Raw genomic sequence first — 24874 nt, forward strand, 5'->3', positions numbered from 1 at the left:
ATTAACCCGGATTTAAAATCTGGGCCCGAAAAAAAAAATAGTAACTGACAAATGCAAACAATAAATACCGTTAAAAAAACAACATGTAAAGTTATACTAGAGTAATTAAGGCCCGACTCAACAATAATTAAAATAGAGTTCAAAATAACAAAAGTTCAAAAATAATAAAATAAAAGAAACTCTCGCTCCTTCAACTCTGGAACTTGCTCGGCGGTTTCAGCTTATCTCTTGGCCTCACAGTTCTTGTCGTCGCCGCTTCACCCTTCTCTCGATCGCTCCTTGCTGGTGGCGTCTCCCCTGCTACCTCGGGCTCTGTTTCATGCTCCTCAAGTGTCTTCTCCTGCTGCACGGGCGGTGTTATAGGGGAACTCGTATCAAGCACCTCTCAGCGTACCAGATTCATGAAGGCACTTCGTCCAACAAGTGGACAGCATTTCGGTTGGCTGTGATATAACCTAATGGAGATCATAATGGAAGAGCTAATATAACCAACGTAAACACCAATTTAATTAGATTTTATTTATGATGAAAGGTGCATTGAAACTTGAAAGCTGTATAAAAAAACAACTTATTAAAAAAATTATTATTTAAATCACAATTTTTGACTAATTTCGTATCAATTTTATAACTTTTCAAAGTGAAAAATGAAAAGTAATTTTCTAATCCTAGTTTTCATCATAAAATAAATATGATTGGTTTTTACCTTTTTCACACCCAGCGAAATAATTATATAATCAGAGGAGACTGAGTTATGATCTTGAGATTCTTAAGGAAATTATATAATCCAGCTATTTTCCCCTTATTTTATTGTCAATTGTGTCCCTTTCACATGGTTTACATTATTAATTGTCTAGTCCAGCTATCCTTTTTGGCAAATTATTGTTATATTCTCCATTTACTTAACTTGCTAAAAGTTGACCAAATTGAGTTTATGAATGTGTAGATCAAAATCCCTACCAATTCTGATATTATTGTGAAAAGAGAGTGTGATTGAATCCGAAAATCAATTAGAAACCAGCAGAGATAAGAAAGATTCGCTAAAAAGGTACTGTATTTCTTTTCCTCATTTCAATAGTTTCAGAATTATTTAGATAATTATGTATGACGTTGTTTTTCCTATCTAATCGAGAAGTTTTAATTTGAATGCAAAATAATTTGTTGTGTGTTTGCGAATAAGTTCGTTCATCGAATAGCCGGAGTATTCCCCGAATATTCAATTTTTTAAATCCATGGATCATTGTAACCGAAGCCGTTTTACAAATAAAATGATATAAATGCGAAGAGCATTTTTATGATTATGCTTGATAAAATAATAGTAGTAATTTCTAAAGTTGGATATTTATTTTTCCCTTAAGAAGATCATATTATGGCCATTTCCAAAAGTTGGGTTAAGTTACTAGAAATTTTATTTTGGGCTAATTGGGACGTAACGTTGTTGTTTATTCTGAAATCGCACTATAATTTTCTGGTTTTCTTGAAATTGTTCTAGTGTTGTTTCTAGCTTATGATCAAATCAAAGACATGTAGCGATTAATTGTTTTAAATTTTCGATTCCAAAACTTATATTAAGTCAATTCGTATGATTTCTCTTCCACACCTAATCCACCACATAATTATTATTTAGAGTAGACTTTTGATTAATTAAGTTATGTTGAAAATACAAACATCATTTATTGAAGAAAATTGGACATTGCTTCTTGATGTGAACTTTAATTATTTTAACTGTCTAAACCGACCTAACTTTTTTTTATATATACAATTATTTTATTGCTAGATTCAGTTACAGGTGGACTCTCAAATTACATTAAAATTTAAGTATTTTAAATTATCGTGCTAAAATTTGACCATATTGAGTTTATGAATGTGTAATTCATACATAGTCTGTTTCAACTCTGAGAGATATCACAATTGCTCGTAGATACATCGAAAAAGTGAGTGACTGAAATAATGGGAAATTCAATTCGACGGCGGCAAAGGAAAGAAGAGAATTTAAAAAATAGGTATTTTCTCTCTCTTTTTTTTTTTAATTTTTTTTTATGGTTAAATGAACATATAAATTTAAAGGTAGCACCACGGAGGACTCGAACCTGAGGCAAAAAAGTATTTTCTCTCCATTATGTTATGTTGTTTTAAAATTCTTGATTGCAAAAATAAGCTAATTAAATTTTACTGAATATTTATATTTTTTTTTTCAAAGAGGATTTATAGATTTTTAGTTTATAATGTTAATTTGTCATAGTTAAAATTTAAATTTGGCAGTGTACAGTACATCTGGATAGGCTGTGAAATTACCTAAAAACATTTGCCAATTTAATAGAGAAAAGGTATATAATAACAACATGAATTATATACATAAAAAACCTAAAATATTTGCATGTATAACCTTAGTAATCATTAGTACTATGATATATATACAGGTGCAACTAATCACCGAATTCTGAATGAAATGTTTGTTTTTCGGCACGTGAAAATGCTGTTTATATTGTGTAAAGTGGAGAAAAAATAAAATAAAGAGTCGTTCTATTTTTGAGAGTTGGGAACAAGAAAATAAAAGCCTAGGGAATAAGTAATTATTTTGTATACATGCAGGGCTCTTATTGAGTGCAATGATTGTAGAAGCATAAACACGCCAGAGGACGTGATCTTAGGGATGATACAAGATCTCGAGAGTTTGCAAGCTGAATGTACAACCATCGACTGCGACTGGATGTTCAAGAACAAAATTAAAGAGCTGAGAGGGGTGTTGGATTTCTTGAGAGACTTGAAAATGGAAGAGAGGAGCAGCCTAAATTATTTAATCGCTGAATTGGTCGAGTTCGCTTACGAGCTCATGGACATGGACATTAATCATTTCACAGAAGGTACCCTTTATAACCGTAGGGTCAAGCCCCTCCAAGAAAAGATCAAGCTGACAAAGATGCGGATGATAAACTTTGGAGCTGATGAGAAAAATACTGGAGACGAAGAAGAAGAGGAAGTTGTGGTGGGGTTGGAGAAAGATGTGAAGAAGTTTCTTGACAAAGTGATTTTAAAAAAATTTAGGCTCTTTATGGTTTTGTGTATAAAGGGCATGATTGGTATTGGAAAGACGACTCTTGCTAGACAAGTGTACAAGGTTGGCGCTAGCCAGTACCAGCGTCATGCTTGGGTATGCATTTCTAGTGACACGAGTGACAAAGAGATACTTATGAAACTGATAGAGCAAATGGTGGTAGGATATGAAAGAGATTCGTCATTGGAAGCAATGAACGCGCGAAGTCTACAAAAGATGCTTCACCAGCACCTGCAAGGATCGTCATATTTCATAGTTTTGGACAACATGTCGAAAGAAACGCAATTGAAGTACATCTTGGAATGTCTTCCATCTCGAGGTATATATATATCTTCATCGGCCTTCCAAGTTCCCTTTATGTGATAATTGCTCTTATCATGCTTATATATATATACACATATGCAGGCCTTAGTGAAGGCAGGTTGCTGTTAACAAGTCGTTATGAGTTTCGAACAAAGAATGTCAATTATACTCATGAAATGAAAGCTTTGGATTCTGACAAGAGCTGGAAATTGTTTTTGAAAAAAATTGATAAATTTACAAGTGTTGAGAACAAATTCACAAAGGAATTGGAGCGGAAGGGCAGAGAGATGTTGCAAAAATGTGGCGGTTTGCCAATGGCTATAATAAATGTTGCAAGGCAGAAAGCAAAACAAAGACTCTCAGGGACTGAATGGGAAGAACTTTTTGATTCAATTGATTTGAGTGAATCATTAAAGTTATTAGAACCGATGTATCATGAATTGGGAGAACGTATCAAGCCACATTTCTTGTATTTGTCCTTTTTTAAGGAAAATGCAATAATGAGAGAAGAAAAAATGGAACAGATTTGGGCTACGAATGGATTAGATTTTGGACAAGTTACAAGGGATTTTGCTAGTAGATCGATTCTAGAAGTTGTGAAGCTGCAGTTCGAGAAATCAAAGTGTCGTCTCAATCCTCTACTACACATGATATCAATCAAAAAAGCAAAAGAGGAAATGGGCTTTGAGATCTTAAGGAGCAATGGAGACTGTAGGCCCTCCCAGAATGCCCGTCATCGTGTTATCCAGTGTGGCAGAGACAAGTTTGATCATTTCACGAATGAAGATAATAAACAACTTATTTCTCTCATCTTTCATGGAGGTGGTGGCTACTTGGACGACACTAGCTCGTCTTTTTGGGAGAGTTTTGAATCACTCAAAATACTTGACATGGAAGATTTTGGGGTGAAGACTTTATCCGAAAATATTGGAGCATTGATTGAGTTAAGATACTTGGGATTGAGAAACAACTATATACAAGAGATCCCACACTCGTTGGCGCATCTGGAAAACCTTGAGGTTCTTGATATAGCTTTGAACTTTATGGTGGAGGTGCCGAATACTATAGGGCAAATGGGAAACCTTCGTGATCTCCACATGTCTAATGTGATTTTCCGGGAGCCTTTGAAATTAGATGGGCTGCGGAATCTGGGGACCCTAACATACATCTCGATTGATGATTGGACATACGAGGACCCAAGCTTCGAGCCAATGTATGACTTCCAAACGTTGGGCATTGAAGAAGTTGATGAAAACTCGGATATAAGAAAGCTCTTTATGTCACTAGCTAACCTTCCAAACCTTGAAAATCTTTTCTTAAGAGGGTTTCGTTTTAGAAGCATGCCATGTTTGGATGAAATTGGTGTTATAGGAAGACTCAAGGTACTAAAACTAGATGGGCGCATAGGTAGGCTACCAAGTGCAGATAATCTACCTCAATGGATTGAGTACATAGCATTGATAAATACTTGTCTTGATGAAGACCCCATGCCAATATTAGAGAAGACTGGTCTCCTAAAATACCTCAAATTGCGAAATGCATACACTGGTCGAGAAATGGTGATCCAACATGGTGGATTTCACATGCTGGAAGTGCTTTGCATCAATGAATTGTGGAATCTAATAAAGATACAAGTTGGTGAAGATGCAATGTGTAATCTCAAGAAACTTGAAATCAACAACTGTCCACATCTGGAGACACTCCCGGAACAGATTAGGTCGATGCCTGACCTTGAAAAGTTTAAGATGGTAACAACCAAACACATTGCAAAAAAGATGAGAAATTCAGGTTTGACCTCCGAAATTTGGGAGGAAGATATCGATCCATAGTTTGAAGTTGATATGTATATGGTTATAGTTGATCGTATGTTTTTTTCTTTCATTTTCCATTTTGTATATATGCAAATAACTTGTATATGAGAAAATTATATATCTATTTCTTGTTTTATTTAACCTATTTACCAACTAAAGAGGCTTTATTATTATATTATATATAGATAAAGATGAAAGTAAAGTTGTATTAAGATGATTGCTCCTCCACACAGAATAATTATATAATTAAAGGAGACTAATGGTCTCGTGATTCTCTAAAGAATACATTGTGAAGCCAACTTGTTTTAGTTAACACAATTGTTGAAGCCAGCTAATTTTTGTCCTCATTATTAGGTATTGTTTTTTGTCTGGTATTAGTGTCTTCATAAAATTTATCAACAACAAATATTTTTATATTCTCCACTAATTAGTCCCAATTAAAGCACTAATTGAATTTGAGCATTTGTAGTTCAAAATCACTTCAAACTCAGAAATCGGAAATTCAATTCAAAACCAGCAAAGATAAGAAGAAAGATTCACAAAAAGGTAAGTATTCTCTTTTCTCCCTTTGAATAGTTTCAAAGTTCATCATATAACTACTTACTATGTTGTTTTGCTTTTTTAAATCCAGAAGTTTAAATTTGAATTTTTTTTCAGAAATCTGACTCAATTTAGAAGATCTGGTTCAGTAATAAATTACTCAATGACCTTTTTTTTGCGATGGTGGTGATTTTTTAATATTTGTACTAAGCTTACAAGTGCTGAAAAATTTGTCTAGATACTAATTAATTGATCAAAGTCGATAGTTTAACAATTTCGTGATAATTTTGGATTTTTGACCGTTTAAAATTAATTTTGACATGTTTGAATCCATGTTTTTAAAATTAATGCTGCGATTATCTATTTGAATTCCCAATATTTACTTTGGTTCAAATGATATAATTGGAATTGAATTTGGAATTCAATTTCAAATCTAAACATATTTGTGAAACTAAGCCTATAATACAAATCCTCACTTCCATGGTACCAAATAAACCCTAACTGTTTTTGAAAAAGCTGCTTGATAAATGTCGTGTATGCTTAGGTAGTATTCGGTTTCCTAAATAGTACCAAGATATAATCTAGAATTGAGTTGTGAGATTATTTTAGTTGGAGAGGTTAGCTATGACTAATTACCATGTGATTACCCATTTAGGATTGAGTTGTGGGATTGAATGTCATGAACCAAACAGACTAAATACATATTTAATCTCGGGATACAATCTTCCAAAAGGAACACCGCCTTAGTATGTTGAATCGAATACTCACCATTTAAAAAAATAGGATTGAATTTAGATATAAGTTTAAGAGTAAAAGACAATTTAGGTTCTAAACATATGACCAAAATACAAATTTGGTCCAAAATATTCACTTTTTTGAAAAACAGGTCCATAACAAATGAAATCCTTGTTGGAGTGATCCTTTTTTATGGTTCCGTCAAAAAACTAACGGTCATGCCACTGTGCAATTAGCGTTGACCGTTAGCTTTTCAACAGAACCGTAAAAAAAAGGACTACTTTGTCTACATTTTCATTTGTTATGGACCTATTTTTCATAAAGTGAATGTTTTGGATCAAATTGTATTTTGATCATATGTTTAGGGCAAAATCTGACCTTTACACTAAATTTAAACTTATATCGAATGAACATAGAGTGATGAATTCTGCAATTTAAATTGTTAATTATGTTCTATACATAAGTGCAGTTCCTCTAAAACCATAAACATGGACGAGATGTTGCATATTATGCATCAACTGCGGTGTTCCCGTTGCGAAAATAACAACTTTTCCATGCTGGCGGACAAAATTAAGGAGGTGGAAGAGATGTATGATTTCTTGGGATGCTTGGAATTGGGAGAGAGGAGTAGGCTAAAATATTTGATCGCTGACCTTGTCGAGATGGCTCAAGATGTCGTCGACATCGGATATGAAGGCATTGACGATGATAGTTTCTATTGCAAGTTGAATCCCCTCCAAGAGCAGATCAAGATGACAAAATCGCGCATGAGAAGCTTTGGAACCGAAGAAAAAAACGTTGTTGTAGAAGAAGATGTTGTGGTGGGGTTGGAGAAAGACGTGAAGCAATTGGTCGAGAAAGCGATTTTAAACAAGAAAAAGCGCTTTCAGACATTGTCTATCAAAGGCATGATTGGTATCGGGAAGACTACTCTGGCCAGGCAAGTGTACAAGGCCGTGGAGGGCCAATTCCAGCGTTGTGCATGGGTATGCCTTTCTAGTGAAATGAGTAACAAAGAGATATTTATTGAATTGATACAACAGATGGTCATTGGATATGAGGGGCTAATTGAAAGAGATTCGTCGTTGGAGGAAATGGACAATCGAAGTCTCCAACGGGTACTTAGACAGCACCTGCAAGGAAAGGCATATTTCATAGTCCTCGACAGCGTGCAGGAAGAAATGCAATTGAAATCCATCTTGAAAGCTCTTCCGAAAGAATGTATGTATGTATCTTAGTCCTTTTATTTATCTCAGGAATAAAATTTTATCTATCCAAATGTCACAATTCAAAAGTAGCTTGCCTTCAATTATCTCTTTTGTATTACTCCTCCCGTCCCAGATTAGGACTAGGAATTCTATTTAGTTATGACACGAATTTTAAGAAATGTAAAGAAGAGTGAGTTGAATCGGTTAGTAGAATAAGAGTCCCACCGATATAAATTAGTTTTATAATAAAATATGAGTGGAATGAGTTGATGGAATGTGGGGTCTACTTACTATTAATGGTAAAAGTGAAATAAGACTCTTATTGTGGGACAGACCGAAACGGCAAAATAGGACTCTTATTGTGCGACGAAGGAAGTAATTGTTCTAATCATATGTATGCAGAGTGTGGAAGCAGGTTGTTGTTCACAAGTTGCTATGAGGCTAGAACAACAGACATGTATTATACTCATGAGATGAAAGCTTTGGATTCTGATAAGAGCTGGCAATTGTTTTTGAAAAAAATTGATAAATTCACAAGTGTTGAGAACAAATTCTCAAAGGAGTTGGAGAGAAAGGGCAAAGAGATGCTGAAAAAATGTGGAGGCTTGCCGTTAGCTATAACAGATGTTGCGAGGCAGAAAGCAAAACAAAGACTATCAGGTATTGAATGGGAAGAACTTTTTGATTCAGTTGATTTACGTGAAACATTGAAGTTATTGGAACCGATGTATCATAAATTGGATCAACTAGACAAGCCATGTTTCTTGCACATGTCCCTTTTTAAGGAAAATGCAATAATGAGGGAAGAAAAGTTGGAACAGATTTGTATGGCAAGCGGATTAGACCATGCAAGAATTTCTCTTAACAATTTAGTTGGTCAATCAATTATTGATGTCGTGAATGGAGGAAAAGTTTCATCTCAATCCTCTATTGCACATGCTATCCATCCAAAAAGCTGAAAGTGGAATGGGCTTTGAGATCTTTAGGAGCAATGGGGATAGCAGACCGTCTCAGAATCCTCGTCATCATGTTATCCATTGTGGCAGAGAGGAGTTTAAACATCCCACTAACCAAGACACCAAAAGTCTTGTTTCTCTCATATTCCATGGAGGTGGTCGCTACCTGGACAATGCTACTCCGTCTTATTGGGAGAGTTTTGAACTGCTCAAGATACTCGACATGGAAGATTTTGGGATGAAGACTTTATCAGATACTATCGGCAAATTTGGTGAATTAAGATACTTGGGATTGAGAAACAATTACATACAAGAGGTGCCACGGTCGTTGAAGGGATTGAAAAAGCTTCAAGTTCTTGATATTTATCTGAACTTTTTGGTCGAGATGCCGAGTATCGTAAGGAAAATGGGATGCCTTCGTAATCTGTACATGCGTGATGCGATTTTCCGGAAGCCTTTGAAGATTGGCGCTTTACATGATCTTGAGATCTTGACCTACATCTCGATTTATGATTGGGCATGTAAGGCCTTGAGCTTGAAGTCCGAAAATTGGGCATTTGAAGAAGTTGATGAAAACTCGGATGTAGGCAAGCTCTTTGCATCAGTAGCTAAGTTGGAGAGGCTTCGTCACCTTATCTTGAGAGGGTTTTGTTTCAGAAGTATGCCGTGTTTGGATGAGATTGGTGCTGTAAATGGAATCTGGGAACTCAGACTAATTGGGCGCCTAGCTAGGCTACCAAGTGCCAATAATTCCCTTCAAGGTATTTTTTACTTGACACTGGTAAATACTTGCCTTGACGAAGACCCGATGCCATTACTAGAGAAACTGCCCAACCTATATGACCTCAAACTGCGAAATGCATACACTGGTAGAGAAATGGTGATCCAGTGCAACGGGTTTCCCTGCCTTCACATCCTTTGCATCAATGAGTCGTGGAATCTTAGAACAATGCAAATTGGAGAAGGCGCAATTTCAAAGCTCACGCAACTAGAAATCAAGAACTGTCCACATCTGGAGACACTCCCGGAGGAGATTGGATCAATGGAGAATCTGAAGAAGTTTACGATGGTAACAACAAAACAAATTGCAACAAAGATCAGAAACACGGGCCTAACATCCAGAGTATTGGAAGAGGATTTATATCCATGATTTGAAGCTTATGTATTTTGTTTTGTTTGTTGCCTGTATTATATACTCCTGTCGTCCCAAACAAGATGACTCATTCCTTGGGCGGCACAGAATTTATACAATTTTATTTTGTGTGTGAAGTGGAGGGAGTAAAGTAAGAGAGAGAATAAAGTAGAGAAAAAGATGTATTTATTTTTAGTAATAAGTCATCTTAGTTGACAAACCTAAAAGGAAAGTGAGTCATCTTCAAAAAGTGAGTCATCTTCAATGGGACAGAGGGAGTACTTCTTTCTCAGTTCACCTTTGTTATTTTTGTGTTTGCAGATACTCCCTCCATCCATAATAGGAGTCACTCTTATTACTGGGCACGAATTTTAAGAACGTGTTAATAATAGTGTGTTGAAAAAGTTAGTGGAATATGAGACCCACTTTTTTATATTGATTTTATAATAAAATGTGAGTGAAGTGAGTCAGTAGAACGTGAGACCTACTTACCATTTATGGTAAAAGTGTGACTCTTATTGTGAGACAAACAAAAATGGCAAAGTGTGACTCTTATTGTGAGATGGAGGGAGTAATTTGGTTTCCAACTTTTGTTATTTTATTAATTCATAAAAATCAAAGCTTAATTTATTAATTTAGTTAAAATCATAGAAAAAACGAGCGAATCGAGCTTTGACTTTTATGAATTTTGTGAAATTCAAATTTTTAATAACATTTTTTAATGTATTAGAATCAAACTAAATATATAACTCGAAACGACAACACTAAACATACGTCTAACGAGTGTGATGCTCACATAAGAAATGTAGCATTTTATGTTTATCTTAGTGCTCCGTAACAATTTAATTAATTGTGCATCGAATGGTGGGTAAGTTAAAAGTAAGTGAGAAAAATATTTATCTAATTCTTAGTTTATATATAAAGATAAAGATGCAAGTGAAGTTGTCTTAAGATGATTGCTCCTCCACACACCTTATCCAGCAGAACAATTCTATATAATTAAAGGCGACTAATGTTCTCATGATTCTTTAAAGAATACATTGTGAAGCTGATACAATCCTTAGATATCTCAATTATTTAGTACTCCCTTTGTTCCATAGTAGTGGAGGTATTTCTTTTCGGCACGGAGATTAAGAAAAAGTTGTGTTAGGTGAGTTAAGTAAATGAAGATAAAGTAGGAAATGAAAAAGGTAGAGAGATGTAGAGAGAATAAAGTAAGAGAGAGTAAAGTAGGTGGGAAGAAATGTGTTGACTTTTATCAAAAAAGGAAATGACTCTACTACTATGGAACGTACTAAAATGGCAAAATAACTCTACTACTATGGAACGGAGGGAGTATCTTTTATTTTACCATATCTTTGTTTTTTTTTTTATTCAATAAGTTAGAGTAGTATTCTAGTATTTATAGAGAGCTTGTTATTTTTTTTAAAGCAATGAATGAATAAGAAAATATAATTTTTGCCCAACTCCTCGTTGAAGATTCCTCGAGCCTAGATATTGAGCTTCCCGACGGAAAGGCTTCCGCGTACAGCTAAATCTTGCCTCCGCCGATCCTACGATTGGACGCCGGAGAAGTTATTGATAGCCGAGTGCGATCCGCCGATCACAGTTAAGGGAAGGGCCCTTAACAGAAGCCAACTTGTTTAAATTAATCTAAAGTATTAACACAATTGTTGAAGCCAGCTAATATTCGTCCCCATTATTAGGTATGCTTTTTTGTGTGGTATTGGTGTCATCATAACATTTATCAACAATAAATATTTTTATATACTCCACTAATTAGTCCCAAATAAAGCACTAGTGAATTTGAGCACCTGTAGTTCAAAATCACTTCAAACTCTGAAATCGTATTTGAAACCAGCAAAGATAAGAAGAAAGGTTCACAAAAAGGTAAGTATTTTCTTTTCTCCCTTTGAATAGTTTCAAAGTTCATCATATAACTACTTACTATGTTGTTTTGATTTATGAATTTGAATTTTTAAAAATTTGATTCAATTTAGAATATCTGGTGCAGTATATAAATTATTCAATGACCTTTTTTTGCGGTGGTGGGGATTTTTTTTTAATATTTGTACTAAGCTTACGAGTGCTGAAAAATTTGACAAGATATTAATTGATCAAAATTCGATAGTTTGTAACAATTTAGTGATAATTTTGGATTTTTAACCGTTTAAAATTAATTTTGACATGTTTGAGTCCTACGAGCAGCCCCGTAACATCGGCTATGGAGAAGGAGAGTATGAGCGAGCAGGACGAGACAGAGGCTGACGTGGTGCCGGAGGCAAGAGTAACGGAGCACGGTAGAGGAACTGGAGACGCTACGAACACAAGGGTGTTGAGGCCGCGAGAAAAGCTGAAGCAGCCGAGCAAATTCAAGAGCTGAAGAGAGTCAGACGCTGCTGTTAGAATTTGCTCTATTTTTTTTTATTATTTTTGCTTTGATTTTATTTTGAACTCTTATTTAAATTATTGTTGAGTCGGGCCGAAACTATAAGCCCCATTTGGGTTTTCTTTACGGTTCTTTCCCGAATGCCTAAGTTAGGTCGAACCGTCCTAGGGTCCTTAGTCTATAAATAGGGTATTTCGTTCAATAACTTTTTCTCCATGAATGAAATATTTTACCTATAACCTAACGTGTGTTAAAAGAACTTCTTCAAATTCTCGCTGTGAAACGGAATACGTCCGCCAAACAGCAGATTCGTGATTGAATTCTCGAGATTGTCGAGGGTTTGATTAGCGTCTACCCACGAGAAGAGAGATAACCGATTAGTTGGGGAGAACGTCTCCAACACAGCCCCAGCCTTCTCCGAGATCATTGCCGACCTCAAGCCTGACTTGCTCATCTACGACGGCTTCCAGCCCTGGGCATCCCGCCCATCTTCTTCTCCATTTCTGGCTCCACCTCGCTTGCCTTTTTCCATCACCACCACACTCATAAGAGCTGGGACACCTTCCCTTCCGACACCATACGGTTGAAAGAGCACGAGAAGAGGGCCATGATCGCCTCAGGAGAATCCATCATAGTCGACAATATTGATGATGGAGACTTCATCTTCGGCATCTTCAAACTCTCTTGTGAGATAGTCTTGATCAAGAGCTACAGAGCGTTGGAGGGGAAGTACATGGACTATCTCTCTAGTTTATGCGAGAGAAAGCTCGTCCCAACCGGTCCCTTGATCGCACATGGCGACGATGAAGGGGTCGATGATCGAGACCTCGAGATGATGAGATGGCTCGATGAGAGAGAGGACGGCTCAACTCTCTACATCTCATTTGGGAGTGAGAATTATGCATCAAAGGAGCAAATGGAGGAGATAGCAAAAGGGTTGGAGGTAAGTGGCGTCAACTTCATATGGGTTGCTAGGTCTCCGGCGGGGGGTGACAGTGGCGCCTCCGTGCCGGAGGGGTGGAGAGAGAAGGGGGTGGTGGTGACGGGGTGGGCGCCACAGGCGGCGATCTTGGGGCATCGGAGTGTGGGAGGGTTCATGACACATTGTGGGTGGAGCTCGGTGACGGAGAGCGTGTACTACGGTGTTCCGGTGGTGGCGCCGTGGCGGTGCCGTTCAAGTTGGATCAGCCGGTGATTGCGAGGCTGGCGGTGGAGGCCGGCATCGGGGTGGAGGTGGAGAGGGGTGAGGATGGGGGGTTTGATGGGGATGGGGTGGCGAAGGCTATTAATGAGGTGTTTGGGGAGGGGAGGGAAGGGTTTATGAGGAGAGTGGGGGAGTTGAGGAAGAAGATGCAGGTGGAGGAGGAGGAAGCCATGGATGAAGTGGCGGAGGAGCTTTTCAGAATATCGAGTAAGGGAAGGAGAGTTTTACTACAACAATAAACAACGGACTAATACAGGTAAAAATCTCATTTATATCGTAAAACAGCTGCCCTTTTTAAGTGGTTTGAGTCACCAACACCTTTTTAAATCCTATTGCTTAGCTTTTATTATGTTAATTTTATTTCAGCTGCAGTTATTAATGAATTAAATTCCTTTCAATTTCATTATCAATTACTAACAAAGACACATTTATGATGGGAAGAGACTTATTTTAGATGTGACGCTAGCTATACTTTTTAGTGGAAATTTTCCTATCATGTAATTAAAAACTAATTATTTAGCTACTTCACCTTCTTCAAATCTTAACAGCCGTGCTTTGCACTTCTTCAAGAAACTGATGAGTTTTTTGCATGAAACAGTTGGCTGCCTTTCCTTCTTCAAATCACTCTGGGTTTTCACCAATTGCAGCTTCATCTTTAAGAATCTGCCTTAGAACTACACCTGCTATCACATGATATCATATGCTTTCTTCGTCTGCCATTAATCATCTCAATTTGTTATTTTATTCGTTCCTGAATAATTATCTCATTTGTTGTTTACTACTTTCTTCGTCTCACTATAAACGAGTTACTTTCTTTTGGGGGCATCCCATCCAAGATGTCAATCGAGTCAGCCCAACGAGTTTCTGCTCAACTCTACTTGGTTGTGGGCTAATCAGGTGCGGGTTAATCATATTGACATTTTATCGGGTTAACAATTTTCCATTCTAAAGTCTAGTAGGCTAATCGGGTTCAAAGCAAATAATTAAACCATTAAAGTATAAATTATAACACATTATTCTAGAGGAGTGATCAATTGCTAACTCGCTCTCTAGTTGCTAACTACAATTAATTTAAGATCATAGGATTTCAGAAATCTAGTAGTCTAAAATTTGTCACGTGTAATTTTCATTTTTATTAATTAAATTGAAAAAGATGAAAAAAAACTACCAAATTAGGGTTTTAGATGAAAATGTCAATATAGTGCTTTGAAAATACCAACACAATGCTTTGAAAATGTCAACTCATTGCTTTAAGAATGACATTTGTTGTTGTACGAAAAAATTGAAAATTTTCAAAAAAAATTTCAAATTTTGACATAGGAACATATGCAAGTGAGATCTCGTTAGATTCTTTATGAAATTATCTTTAATTTGATATATGTTGGGCGAAAAATAATTTAAATCGAGAAAGTTATATGCGTTTTAAAGTTATGGGATATTTTCCAAAAGTTAGTTACAACAAATTTGTTGTAAATTGACCTTAATACCTTTATTGACGTTTTTTTTATCGTATTAACATTCTAAGACTAATGTTCTAGGCCCTTAATTTAAATATTTAATAACTATTATTTAATTATAGTTAACAATTAAGTACTGGGTTAGCTTTCTAACACTTCCCATCTTCTATCCATATACGATTAACGAATCGGTTATCAGTAGACTATTTGTAAACTGTTCAAGTGAATATTACATAACTTGGTGTACTAATTGCATGATGTAGGATGCATAATATAGTTATTGATATTTTGAAAGAAATTTTTTATCTCAACTTATTTTAAGTAAGTTTACATTTACTTAAATTAATGCATGGGTTTGAATTTTGAGCAAATTTTTTTGGGCTTGTTGAATTTTGCAATGGGCTACACTAATTTAACTCGCATTAAATGCTTCCAAGTTTATAAGCAAAACTTCCACTAAAAATAGTTTCCTATAAAACATTTGGTCCAAATTACTTACTAAATTAATTATTTTTTAACTTATGTATATCCAATAAGGGTTTTGATCTATACAAAACTAGATCTTAATACCCACTAATCTATATAAATTTACCAGAGAAATAATTTAATTAATCCATATGAACCTATAGTGTTAATTATCGAAATTTTCCATCATCTCGCGCGTACTTACATAATTTTGTAACTGAGGTGATTCATATAATAATATTTTCCTGCGAATTGACATGTATAGAAAAATTAAGTAATTCATCTAAAATAATATGTTATTTTATTTTTATACCTCATATCTATTATTTTTATAATAATGTCGTTTTTATCACCGTGGTTCATTTTTTCACATGAAATGTATCAATAAAAGTGAAAGATTATACTACTATTATTTTGTTGAGAACCTACTGATATTTCATAGGTTTTCCAATTAACACTACACTAAATTTTTATGGAAGCAAAAGTAAGACGGTAAAAATAAAATTAAAATGCTAAAAAATGCTATATATACCTCTCTTTTTTTTAAAAGTTGATTATTTTAGAAATATTTTTAATTGTTAACTATGGAAATCAAATCATCATAGTAAACTATACCTTTCACAAGACAGATTCGTTTTTTTCCCTTTCTTTTCTCATACGATGGATTAGGTAAACTATAATTAGCTTAAAAGTTGTGTTTTCTGTTGAGTTTACGTTAAGTTTGACTTTGGAATTCTGGTAATGAAAAGAAAGGGAAGCTTTGGAAATAAAGTTCATATTCTATTCAATCTTTCACAAATGACTACACTATCTAACATGATATATTTTGTGTGAATAATGTTGCAAATTTAGATCTCTCTCAATTACGTTTGGTTGAAATACATGGAGAGCTTATAATGATTAGATCAACTTTTGTCATTCACACATGAACTATGTTTGAATTTAAATAATTTTGAATGAATATGATTGTGTTAATGTCCCCACATTTTGAAGGTGTCATTGTCAATATTGGTCCACCAGATCCTATCTTGGATGTTGGGTTGCTATCACCATATCTCAAATTTAAATTCTAAATTGACAAAATCTCCGCCGTTTCAAAATATGCAAGTAACCCAACATTAATATTATTATATCCATAAGTAAGGGGACTTATCAAATGAAAACTTACAAACTCAAAACTATGATCTGGATCATTGAAAAATGTCAACATATCACAAAAAAGCATCAACAGGAAAATGTCAACAGAATTTCAACGATAGTCAATAATTGATGTGTTGATATTGTGGTGATACTGTGTTGACATTAAAATCTTGAAATTTTACACTGTGTTAATATTGTATTGAAACTGTATTGAAGCTGTGTTGATCAATTTTGAGTTTATACAATATATATGTTTGCATTTCATCACTACTCTATCCATAAGTTAGTAATTTACTTCCACAAGTAGAACTAACTATAAATTAGGTTTATAGATACGAAAATTGGTTTATAGATACGAAAATAAATTAGGTTACCCTATATAAATTATGTCATTCCACAACTTAATGTGCGTGAAGTCCGATATATTTTTCAATAATGACAATAAGGCCTTTGAATGAAGCATATATGTTTTGTAGTATGATATTCAAATCTATATTATATCTAATTAAGTCTATAATCTACTACTGTATGTTTTGACATAAATGTGATATCTTCGGATTTACTAATATGCTAACTAATTTTAAAGTGGTAACGTACATCCAATCAAGTGCTGCCATGTGGCACAAAAAATGCAATGTTGTAAACAGTGGCGGAGCCAAGAATTTATCAGTGGGGGTTCAAATTTTTTATTGATAATTGTTCAATTTTTTTAGTATTAACTGTCAATATTGTCCAAAACCAATGAGGCATAGCCACATAAGCAATACGAGGGATCGTTGAGAGGAACAAATATATAGTGAAAATTAGTAAAATATGAACAATAGAACCTATAAACACATGTACAAAGTCAATGTAAATTAATTTATTTTCTTAAATTGTAAAGATAATAAAATTAGTGTGTGAAATTCATTACATAAAATTACTAGTTGTGAAAAAATCAATAAAACTTATACATAAAAATTAACGAGGCTAGTATTATAGTAGTAATTACATATTTATGGGACGATAAAATAATTTTTATATATAGATAGATATAGATAAAGTTTCAAAATGAAAAAAAAAACAATGATACTATATGTTATTTTATATATTTAAGGTTATAGAATAAATTTTTTTCTTAAATATATGTATGATTTTAAATTTTGGAATGAAAAAGAATAAATATAAATATATAATACCATAACATAATATAAAAGTAATAATTGAAAAATATCAAAATCTGCGCCTAAGGTAGTCGAACTTGTGAGCTTTTGGAGGCTATACTGAACAAGGGATCAACTGAGTTAGAAATATATTTTGTTATAGCTTTATACATATAGGGCATGATTGGTAGAAAATGGTTAGGTTTATGAAGTTCCCATATAGTGGCTTTTCCTATGATTTTAAATAGCTAATCATTGTTAAGATGGTGTTTGGTACAAAGGTTTTGTGAGTTAATATATCATTTGGTAGCCATTAGTCATTCCACTGAAAAAGTATATTAATGACTGTCATGACTTATATGCCCTTCCTTTTTGAATGGAAATGTCCCCTTTGCCCTCCATCCTCCTTGCAAATCTGCAGCAATTGGAGGTCAATCGAGCATCTCAAATTCCCCTAATTTCTTCACAACTCGGAGAATTTATGCAGTCGTGAGGCCGAATTTACCTTTCTCGCCGGAGGTGGAGCCGAAATGACCGGCGTGCTTCGTCCGCAGCTTCGCGCGCTGGCCAATCACGGGGCGGAAGCCCAGTTTCCGGCCGGCATCGATCACGACGTCGAGCTCATCCTCTTCCTCAAGCACGATCACGGAATTAAAGTGCAATTGCTTCACTACAAGCGCGAGAGAAACGCACCCTGCATCCTTGAATCCGTTGCAGATCTGAAGCGCGTCGGGGCTTCCGCTGCAGAGGCAGCTCATCGCTAAGAGAAGCTCCGGTTTGGATCCGGATTCCAGCCCGACCCGAACTCAACGATGTCCTCCACCTCAAACCTGTCCTCATTGCTCTTCACAGGGTAAACCCCCTGAAAATGTGCGCCGTAGCAGCGCGATTCGATCGTTGATTGAATCGATTCGAGCCTATTTCGCAGCACATCGGGGAATCGAACGACGAGAGGGAGCTGCAGGCCGAGGCTGGATGCCTTTTTCACGACTTTCAGAAGATCGATCTTCAGATGAATGTGTGGTGCTGCCTTCCTCTGTGTTTGTAGAGATAGAGGGAGGCCAATTTGGGCATAGAACTCCAAAACACAAAGTCGACGAAACGGAGATAACTTAATACCACAAAATTTGTGGTATAGTGAATTGCAAGAATCGCCGATTCTAATCTCAAATTCCATGAGATCCGAAAGTTTTTTGCCGGGTCTGCTGATAATTTCAGCCTCTACCAAACAGTGGAGAAGATGAGATAACTCTTCCTCTTTTGGCCTTTTACTTGTATTTGTGGGTCTATAGGAGCTACCAATCATGCCCATATTATATATAAGCAAAGTTAAAATGGCTGAGGGGTCCAAGGGCCCCCAGGCCCCAGCGTGGCTCCTAAACATAAAAATACAATATGCATTTGTAGAAGTGATAGATAAATTTTGGCAGATTGCATATTAGTTATAGGTAGATTGCATTTTTAATAGTTGAGTTTTGTATTTCAGATATTGACTGTATAATTTGCATTTTATATGTAGACATGTTGCATTTATATATTATTTTGCATTGTAGACATTTTATGTTAAAATGTAAAACTTAACAATATAAAATGCAATTTGCCTATAACAAAAATGCAATCTACATATATGTATGTACAAGTTCACAAATGTATATTGCATTTTTGTGTTTACAATATTGTATTTTTCGTGCCACATGACAGCACGTGATTGGATGTACGTTAGCACTCTAATTAAGGATGCACCCTAAATGCTCCCCTCTTCTAATATATATGATCCACCATATATTCAATAAATTACTAGTATCTTATATTCCATCGTCCATATTCCGAAATGTGGGTTTTCCATGAAAAGATGTTACTCTTTTCGTCCCAATTAATTTGAGACAAAACTTTTAGACATGAAGATTTAAAAATTGTGTCGAATGATATAAGAAAGGGAAAAAGTTGGAAGAGATGAAAGAGTATAAAGTAGTAGGTGATAAATTGAAGTAAAAGTGGTTGTATAAATTTTTTTTTCAATAAAAAAAATGACCCTACTTCATTGGAATGTTCCAGAAAAGAAGACAATCAACCTAGTTGAAATAGAGGAAGTATTTTTCATATAATTAATTTTCGGATACTCCTACTATTTTAACTTGTCAATTTTGTTAGGTTACTGTCAATTTTTTTACGATTCACTTGTCCGCTTTATACATACATTTCTTTTTTGTTTGATTATGCCCTTCTTTCTTATTCTAAATGAAAGTGATTTAATGAATCTTTAAAATGAATTTAGAATCATTATTATTTAGTTTGTGTGGTAGGTGATCTTGACCTGAAAATGATATAAACAATTTATTATCTACATTTATAACACAACGACACACACTATAGTATTTAGTATCACCCGCAATTTATATACTAGTTTTTTATGTAATCTCTCTTTCTTCACTCACTAAAACTCAATTTATAATTTAAGTGTTACAAAAACTATAAAAATAAATTTTACTATATTTTCCCAAAAATCAAAGTGTATATCTTGGAAAAAAAAACATTATTCGTTGATTTGGAAATTGGAATTGTGCGAGAAAAAACAGTTTCGTTCTGTCCAAGTCAAAATCCAAGGACACGCTTTCTCTGTGTAATTAGCAATTATAGTTATTCGAGAAAAAATGTGGGCAAATCGGTCACTCACAACTCACTAGCGCAGATCTGCTGTTTGATCATTTGCCCCACTCACACTAAACACAAAAAACTAATCTTTTTCTCTTTCATTTCCTGACCAAAGTAGAAAGTGGGATTTCAACTGCGAAGCTTATTTCTTGATCCTTTTGATTAATCCACAAGAAAAGGGCAGCAGGAAAGGAAAAAAAGTAAGGCGCACAAATATCCATTTGCTAATAGTTTCTACTGTTGTATGATTGTATTTTGCTTTTTGTAGGTATGCTATCGTAGCTTGTTCATTTTTGACTTGCTTGATTTGTTGTATTTCAATTATTGCTATGATTCTGCTCCCCCGAGTGGTAAAGCTAGGGTTTTTCTTTCCCATTTAGTACAAGATTGTATATTTCTTCATTAATTCGATGTGGAATGCACATTTGATTGGTTGCTATTGAATACTTCAGGTGCTGCAGTGAGTAAGATTGATCTAATTTGGGAGTTCAGAAATTTGTATGCTGTAAAGATTTGATGTTTATTTGAAGGGTGGTCATATTCTGGTGGGTTTTGGATGTTGTGCGAGACTGTAGTATGTGGTGAGAAATGAGGTTTTGGATTATTGAGAAATGGGGTGTGTTTTTGGAAAACAGATCCAGTCTAGGCCACCCAGTGGCGATCTTGTAGTTGAGAGGGAGAGAGAGAAAGATGAGGCCGTGCCATCTGGGAAGAGAGAGAAAGTAGTGGTTGGTTCAGTTAGTAAATCTGAGGAGGGAGGTGATGGTGGAGGAGGGCGTAGTGAACTTCAGAATGGAGGCCAAAAGGAGGAGTTGGAGCGGAAGGATGAGAATGCAAGACGGCCAAGAGGTGGGAGGAGAAGGTCGAGGCCAAATCCGAGGCTGAGTAATCCTCCTAAGAACATCCATGGAGAGCAAGTAGCTGCCGGGTGGCCATCTTGGCTCTCTGCTGTGGCCGGGGAGGCTATCAATGGATGGACACCTCGTCGTGCTGATTCATTTGAAAAGATTGATAAGGCAAGAAGTTGCTGGTTTGGTTCCTTTGTTTTACCTAAGCTGTTGCGTTACCTAATTCTTTTGTATGCTTTGTTGTGTTTATGGTTATGTTTAGATTGGACAAGGTACTTATAGTAATGTGTATAAAGCTAGAGACAGCATAACGGGGAAGATTGTTGCGTTAAAGAAGGTTAGATTCGATAACTTGGAACCGGAGAGCGTGAGGTTCATGGCAAGGGAGATATTGATCTTGCGCCGCTTGGATCATCCCAATGTCGTGAAGTTGCTTGGCTTGGTGACATCACGGATGTCGTGTAGTTTGTACCTCGTGTTTGATTACATGGAACATGATTTGGCAGGCCTTGCATCGAGCCCTGGGGTCAAGTTTACCGAGCCTCAGGTTGGGTTCATGTCATCTACGTGTTTCGTATCCTTTTTGCAGCTCGCTTCAAAAAAATTTCTCTTATAATCTGAATGAAATGACAGGTCAAATGCTACATGCATCAGTTAATATCTGGCCTTGAACACTGCCATGGCCGCCATGTGTTGCACCGTGATATCAAGGGGTCAAATCTCCTCATTGATGACACGGGGGTGCTTAAGATTGCTGATTTCGGATTGGCTTCCACCTATGACCCTAATAGCAAGCAGCTAATGACTAGTCGTGTGGTCACCCTTTGGTATAGGCCACCGGAGCTGCTTCTTGGTGCCACTGAGTATGGTGTAGGTGTAGACTTGTGGAGCGCGGGTTGCATTCTGGCCGAGCTATTCGCTGGGAAGCCTATCATGACTGGAAGAACCGAGGTATGGTTTCTGTCATCTTTTGTTATCGATCTTTTAATACTCCTGGTCAATGACAATGATGATAGTAGGCTTCATAATCTAGGTGTTTCTGATACAATCTTTGTTATTTGAGGTTCTCGTTGAACAAGTTCGTCTAGCCACTTCGTAGCCTCACCTCACTGTGTACGGTTGAGTAGGATCAGTTAAAAGGCTCGTTGTTTGGTGTTTTTTTTATGTAACGGTACTAGACTTTCGTGTAATGGCTGATTTCACAAAGCTTATCTTGCTCTAGGCTTCCTCATGTTTGAGACGAAACTCGTGAATTTGCGTTAGAATTTTTTGTTTCGGACGCTGGTTTATGGCCGTAACTGAATCCAATTGGTGGTGCTTAGGTGGAACAGCTGCACAGAATTTTCAAGCTATGCGGCTCTCCATCCGAAGAGTACTGGAAAAAGGCGAAGCTTCCTCACGCAACCATATTCAAGCCCCAACACTCGTATAAAAGATGCATAAACGAGACGTTTAAGGACTTCCCACCATCTGCATTGTCTCTGATCGGCACTCTCCTTGCAATTGATCCGAGCGAACGTCAAACTGCTACAGCGGCACTAGAGAGCGAGGTAGGCCTTCTTTCGTATCCGATAATAGTACATGTGCATCAAAATTCGTAAGAATACACGCTTTTAAAATGAGGGTGAGCTCATACAAGTTTTTGTCTTTATCGTTTTACCTGGCATAGTTCTTCACAACCGAGCCATATGCGTGTGATCCTTCCAGCCTCCCGAAGTATCCACCAAGTAAGGAGATGGACGCCAAGCGTCGAGACGAAGAAGCACGAAGGTTTGTGGAATAGTTTCTTTGACTATGTGTCTTCACTTACCTTAACCTCAATCAGATTCAAGATTTTACATGGATCTATGTGGTTGTAGGCTGAGAGCTGCTGGTAAACCCCAAAACGACACTGGCAAGAAGGCTCGTCCCCGAGGAAACCGAGCAATGCCTGCTCCTGAAGCCAACGCTGAGCTACAAACCAACATCGATGTACGCCTTTATATTTTCGTTTCATGTTTGTCCCCTTCATATGACTTCACTTGCTTGCCCTCTCGATATATGCTCATTTTTCTCTTGCCCTCAACAAAACAGAGACGGCGTCTGATCAGCCACGCAAACGCAAAGAGCAAAAGCGAAAAGTTCCCTCCTCCACACCAGGATGGAGGGCTTGGTTTCCCTCTGGGCTCGTCTCATCACATCGACCCAGCCTTTGATCCTCCTGACGTACCATTCTCTTCCATGAACTTCTCCTATGCCAAAGACCCGATCCAGACCTGGTCGGGCCCGCTGGCAAACCCTTCCTCGTTTGGAGCTCCACGGAGAAAATCTAAGCCATCAAAGAAGGATCACCGTAAAGATAAGAGCTCCACCCGAAGCAACGAGATAGACACGGTAACATAGCATTGTTTTTATAATTGATCAACACAAGGAGGTACCGGTGCTGCAAATGTGTGTGCTGTTGTCTGAGCCAAGAAACGTCGAACTGTTTCAAGAGGTAACAGAATCTTCTAGTCACGATGGTGTTTTCGACTGCTTTTGGGATCAGCAGAGCTTTTCTTCTTGTATGTTAACTCACATTTTTGGCCTCGTTAAGGTTTAATATCACTGTCTCTCGAACCCTTTCCGTGGCTTGGTTTTCGATTGATTGGGGCAATCTCGTGACTGAAAAGTTATGGGTCCGGTTCCCACCAACGCCTTCTATGTCGAGCTAATCAGAGCGTACTCACGAGTAACGACCATCGAATGGTTGCTAGACTAGATGTTGTGTTACATTGGTATATACTAGTACTACTACTATACTTTTAGCCCAAAGGTATTTATTTATTTTTCTCTGAATATCAGAAATCTTGCTGTTTTAGTGATTTTTCTGTAGTGTTTTTTCTATGTAGCTTAGTTTTGTTTTTTAGTTTAACCAGGATGCTGAAAAAACTCAATGAAATAATTTACTTTTAGTAAGCATTCTCACATTTGATGTGAATTGTAATTATTCTGATTTTATAATCCCAATCCAACCCTGACAAAAGATGAGAAAAAAATGGAAAAAATTGTCCTATTTAGAGTTACAGATTAGGTAATATACTACTTTATGATATAATGTCTTATTAAATATGTCAGTTTATTTTTTCACAATGTGTCATTTTATTTTATCACAGTTTCTCGTGTGTCCTCAAAGTGCAAAGTTAGACAGGTTTCATTTTTTGTACTTATTCTATTTATGCACTTATTAATTTATAGATTTTGGGCCCATGGATTGTGCTGCTCATCAATTTTATATACTACTACTATTGCTAAGTAAAAACTACTACTATAAATGTTATTTAAATCCATAAATTTAGGTCCGTCAATTTTTGGGGTGGGCTCGTTTTGGCTCATTCAACTTGATAACTAAAATTGAGAATTGTGACGAAATGCAAAAACCATCTGCATTGTTTCAAACATTCCCACTCACCCAATAAAACCATCAAAGTAGCTTGCCGCATGAACGAGACATATAAAGAATGCGTTCGATTTTAAGGAGATGTAGGGCTTTTGCACGAAGTTTCGCCACATGAACTCCCTCATCGAAAATCTCTTCAAGTCCACTCTCAGACCAAAGAGTAAGAGAGAAGAAAGAGAATTTTGAAAATCGATATTACTACTACATAAATTAGTTGAAAATAAACGCAAAAATTAGGGTTGGATTAATGTGCCAAATGTAACAATGATTTTTGCTACGGCAAACACATGCTTTCTAGACCAAAATTAATAAACACAGCCCAATTTTTATTCTACCATGACTACAAAACAAGAGATTTATTAGATTTGATTTCCTAAGATAGGTTATCAAACACAATGAGAGAGCAACTAAATGGCCGTGCT

The 24874-nt window shown here is 36.2% G+C and overlaps 3 protein-coding genes, 1 long non-coding RNA gene and 2 pseudogenes across 8 annotated transcripts; 5 read left to right on the forward strand and 1 right to left on the reverse strand.

Moving 5' to 3' along the window:
* LOC125206828 overlaps positions 1–13569 on the forward strand; it is a 14110-nt pseudogene extending 541 nt beyond the window's left edge.
* Positions 944–5275, forward strand: LOC125203611 (disease resistance protein RPP13-like). Its single transcript, XM_048101997.1, has 4 exons — positions 944–1045; positions 1919–2000; positions 2590–3371; positions 3458–5275. The coding sequence occupies exons 2-4, from the start codon at positions 1948–1950 to the stop codon at positions 5182–5184; spliced, it is 2562 nt and encodes an 853-aa protein (XP_047957954.1). The 5' UTR covers positions 944–1045; positions 1919–1947; the 3' UTR covers positions 5185–5275.
* LOC125203612 (probable disease resistance protein RF9) lies at positions 5596–9874 on the forward strand. 2 transcript variants are annotated; one of them, XM_048101999.1, is made up of 3 exons: positions 5596–5712; positions 6911–7666; positions 8052–9874. In XM_048101999.1, exon 3 carries the CDS (start codon positions 8550–8552, stop codon positions 9753–9755), a length of 1206 nt encoding a protein of 401 aa, XP_047957956.1. In that variant the 5' UTR covers positions 5596–5712; positions 6911–7666; positions 8052–8549; the 3' UTR covers positions 9756–9874. The 2 variants fall into 2 exon arrangements, with proteins under 2 accessions (XP_047957956.1, XP_047957957.1); XM_048102000.1 differs by having other exon boundaries at positions 6911–7662.
* Positions 11229–12365, forward strand: LOC125203613. Its single transcript, XR_007173404.1, has 2 exons — positions 11229–11627; positions 11946–12365. It is a non-coding gene; the product is annotated as an uncharacterized LOC125203613 (long non-coding RNA).
* Positions 13570–17965: 4396 nt separating the features above from the next.
* On the reverse strand, positions 17966–18846 carry LOC125206829 (annotated as a pseudogene).
* A 1301-nt stretch (positions 18847–20147) lies between these two features.
* On the forward strand, positions 20148–24002 carry LOC125205867 (probable serine/threonine-protein kinase At1g54610). 4 transcript variants are annotated; one of them, XR_007173862.1, is made up of 9 exons: positions 20148–20386; positions 20639–21202; positions 21297–21581; positions 21668–21985; positions 22357–22584; positions 22704–22804; positions 22894–23005; positions 23108–23510; positions 23610–24002. XR_007173862.1 is itself a non-coding variant. In XM_048105028.1 (8 exons), exons 2-8 carry the CDS (start codon positions 20798–20800, stop codon positions 23414–23416), a joined length of 1758 nt encoding a protein of 585 aa, XP_047960985.1. In that variant the 5' UTR covers positions 20148–20386; positions 20639–20797; the 3' UTR covers positions 23417–24002. The 4 variants fall into 4 exon arrangements, 3 of the variants coding, with proteins under 3 accessions (XP_047960985.1, XP_047960986.1, XP_047960987.1); XM_048105028.1 differs by having other exon boundaries at positions 23108–24002; XM_048105029.1 differs by lacking the exon at positions 20148–20386 and adding an exon at positions 20436–20454 and having other exon boundaries at positions 23108–24002.
* Positions 24003–24874: the final 872 nt, after the last annotated feature.

This window comes from Salvia hispanica, chromosome 2 (genome assembly GCF_023119035.1).
Source record: "Salvia hispanica cultivar TCC Black 2014 chromosome 2, UniMelb_Shisp_WGS_1.0, whole genome shotgun sequence".
NCBI lineage: Eukaryota > Viridiplantae > Streptophyta > Magnoliopsida > Lamiales > Lamiaceae > Salvia > Salvia hispanica.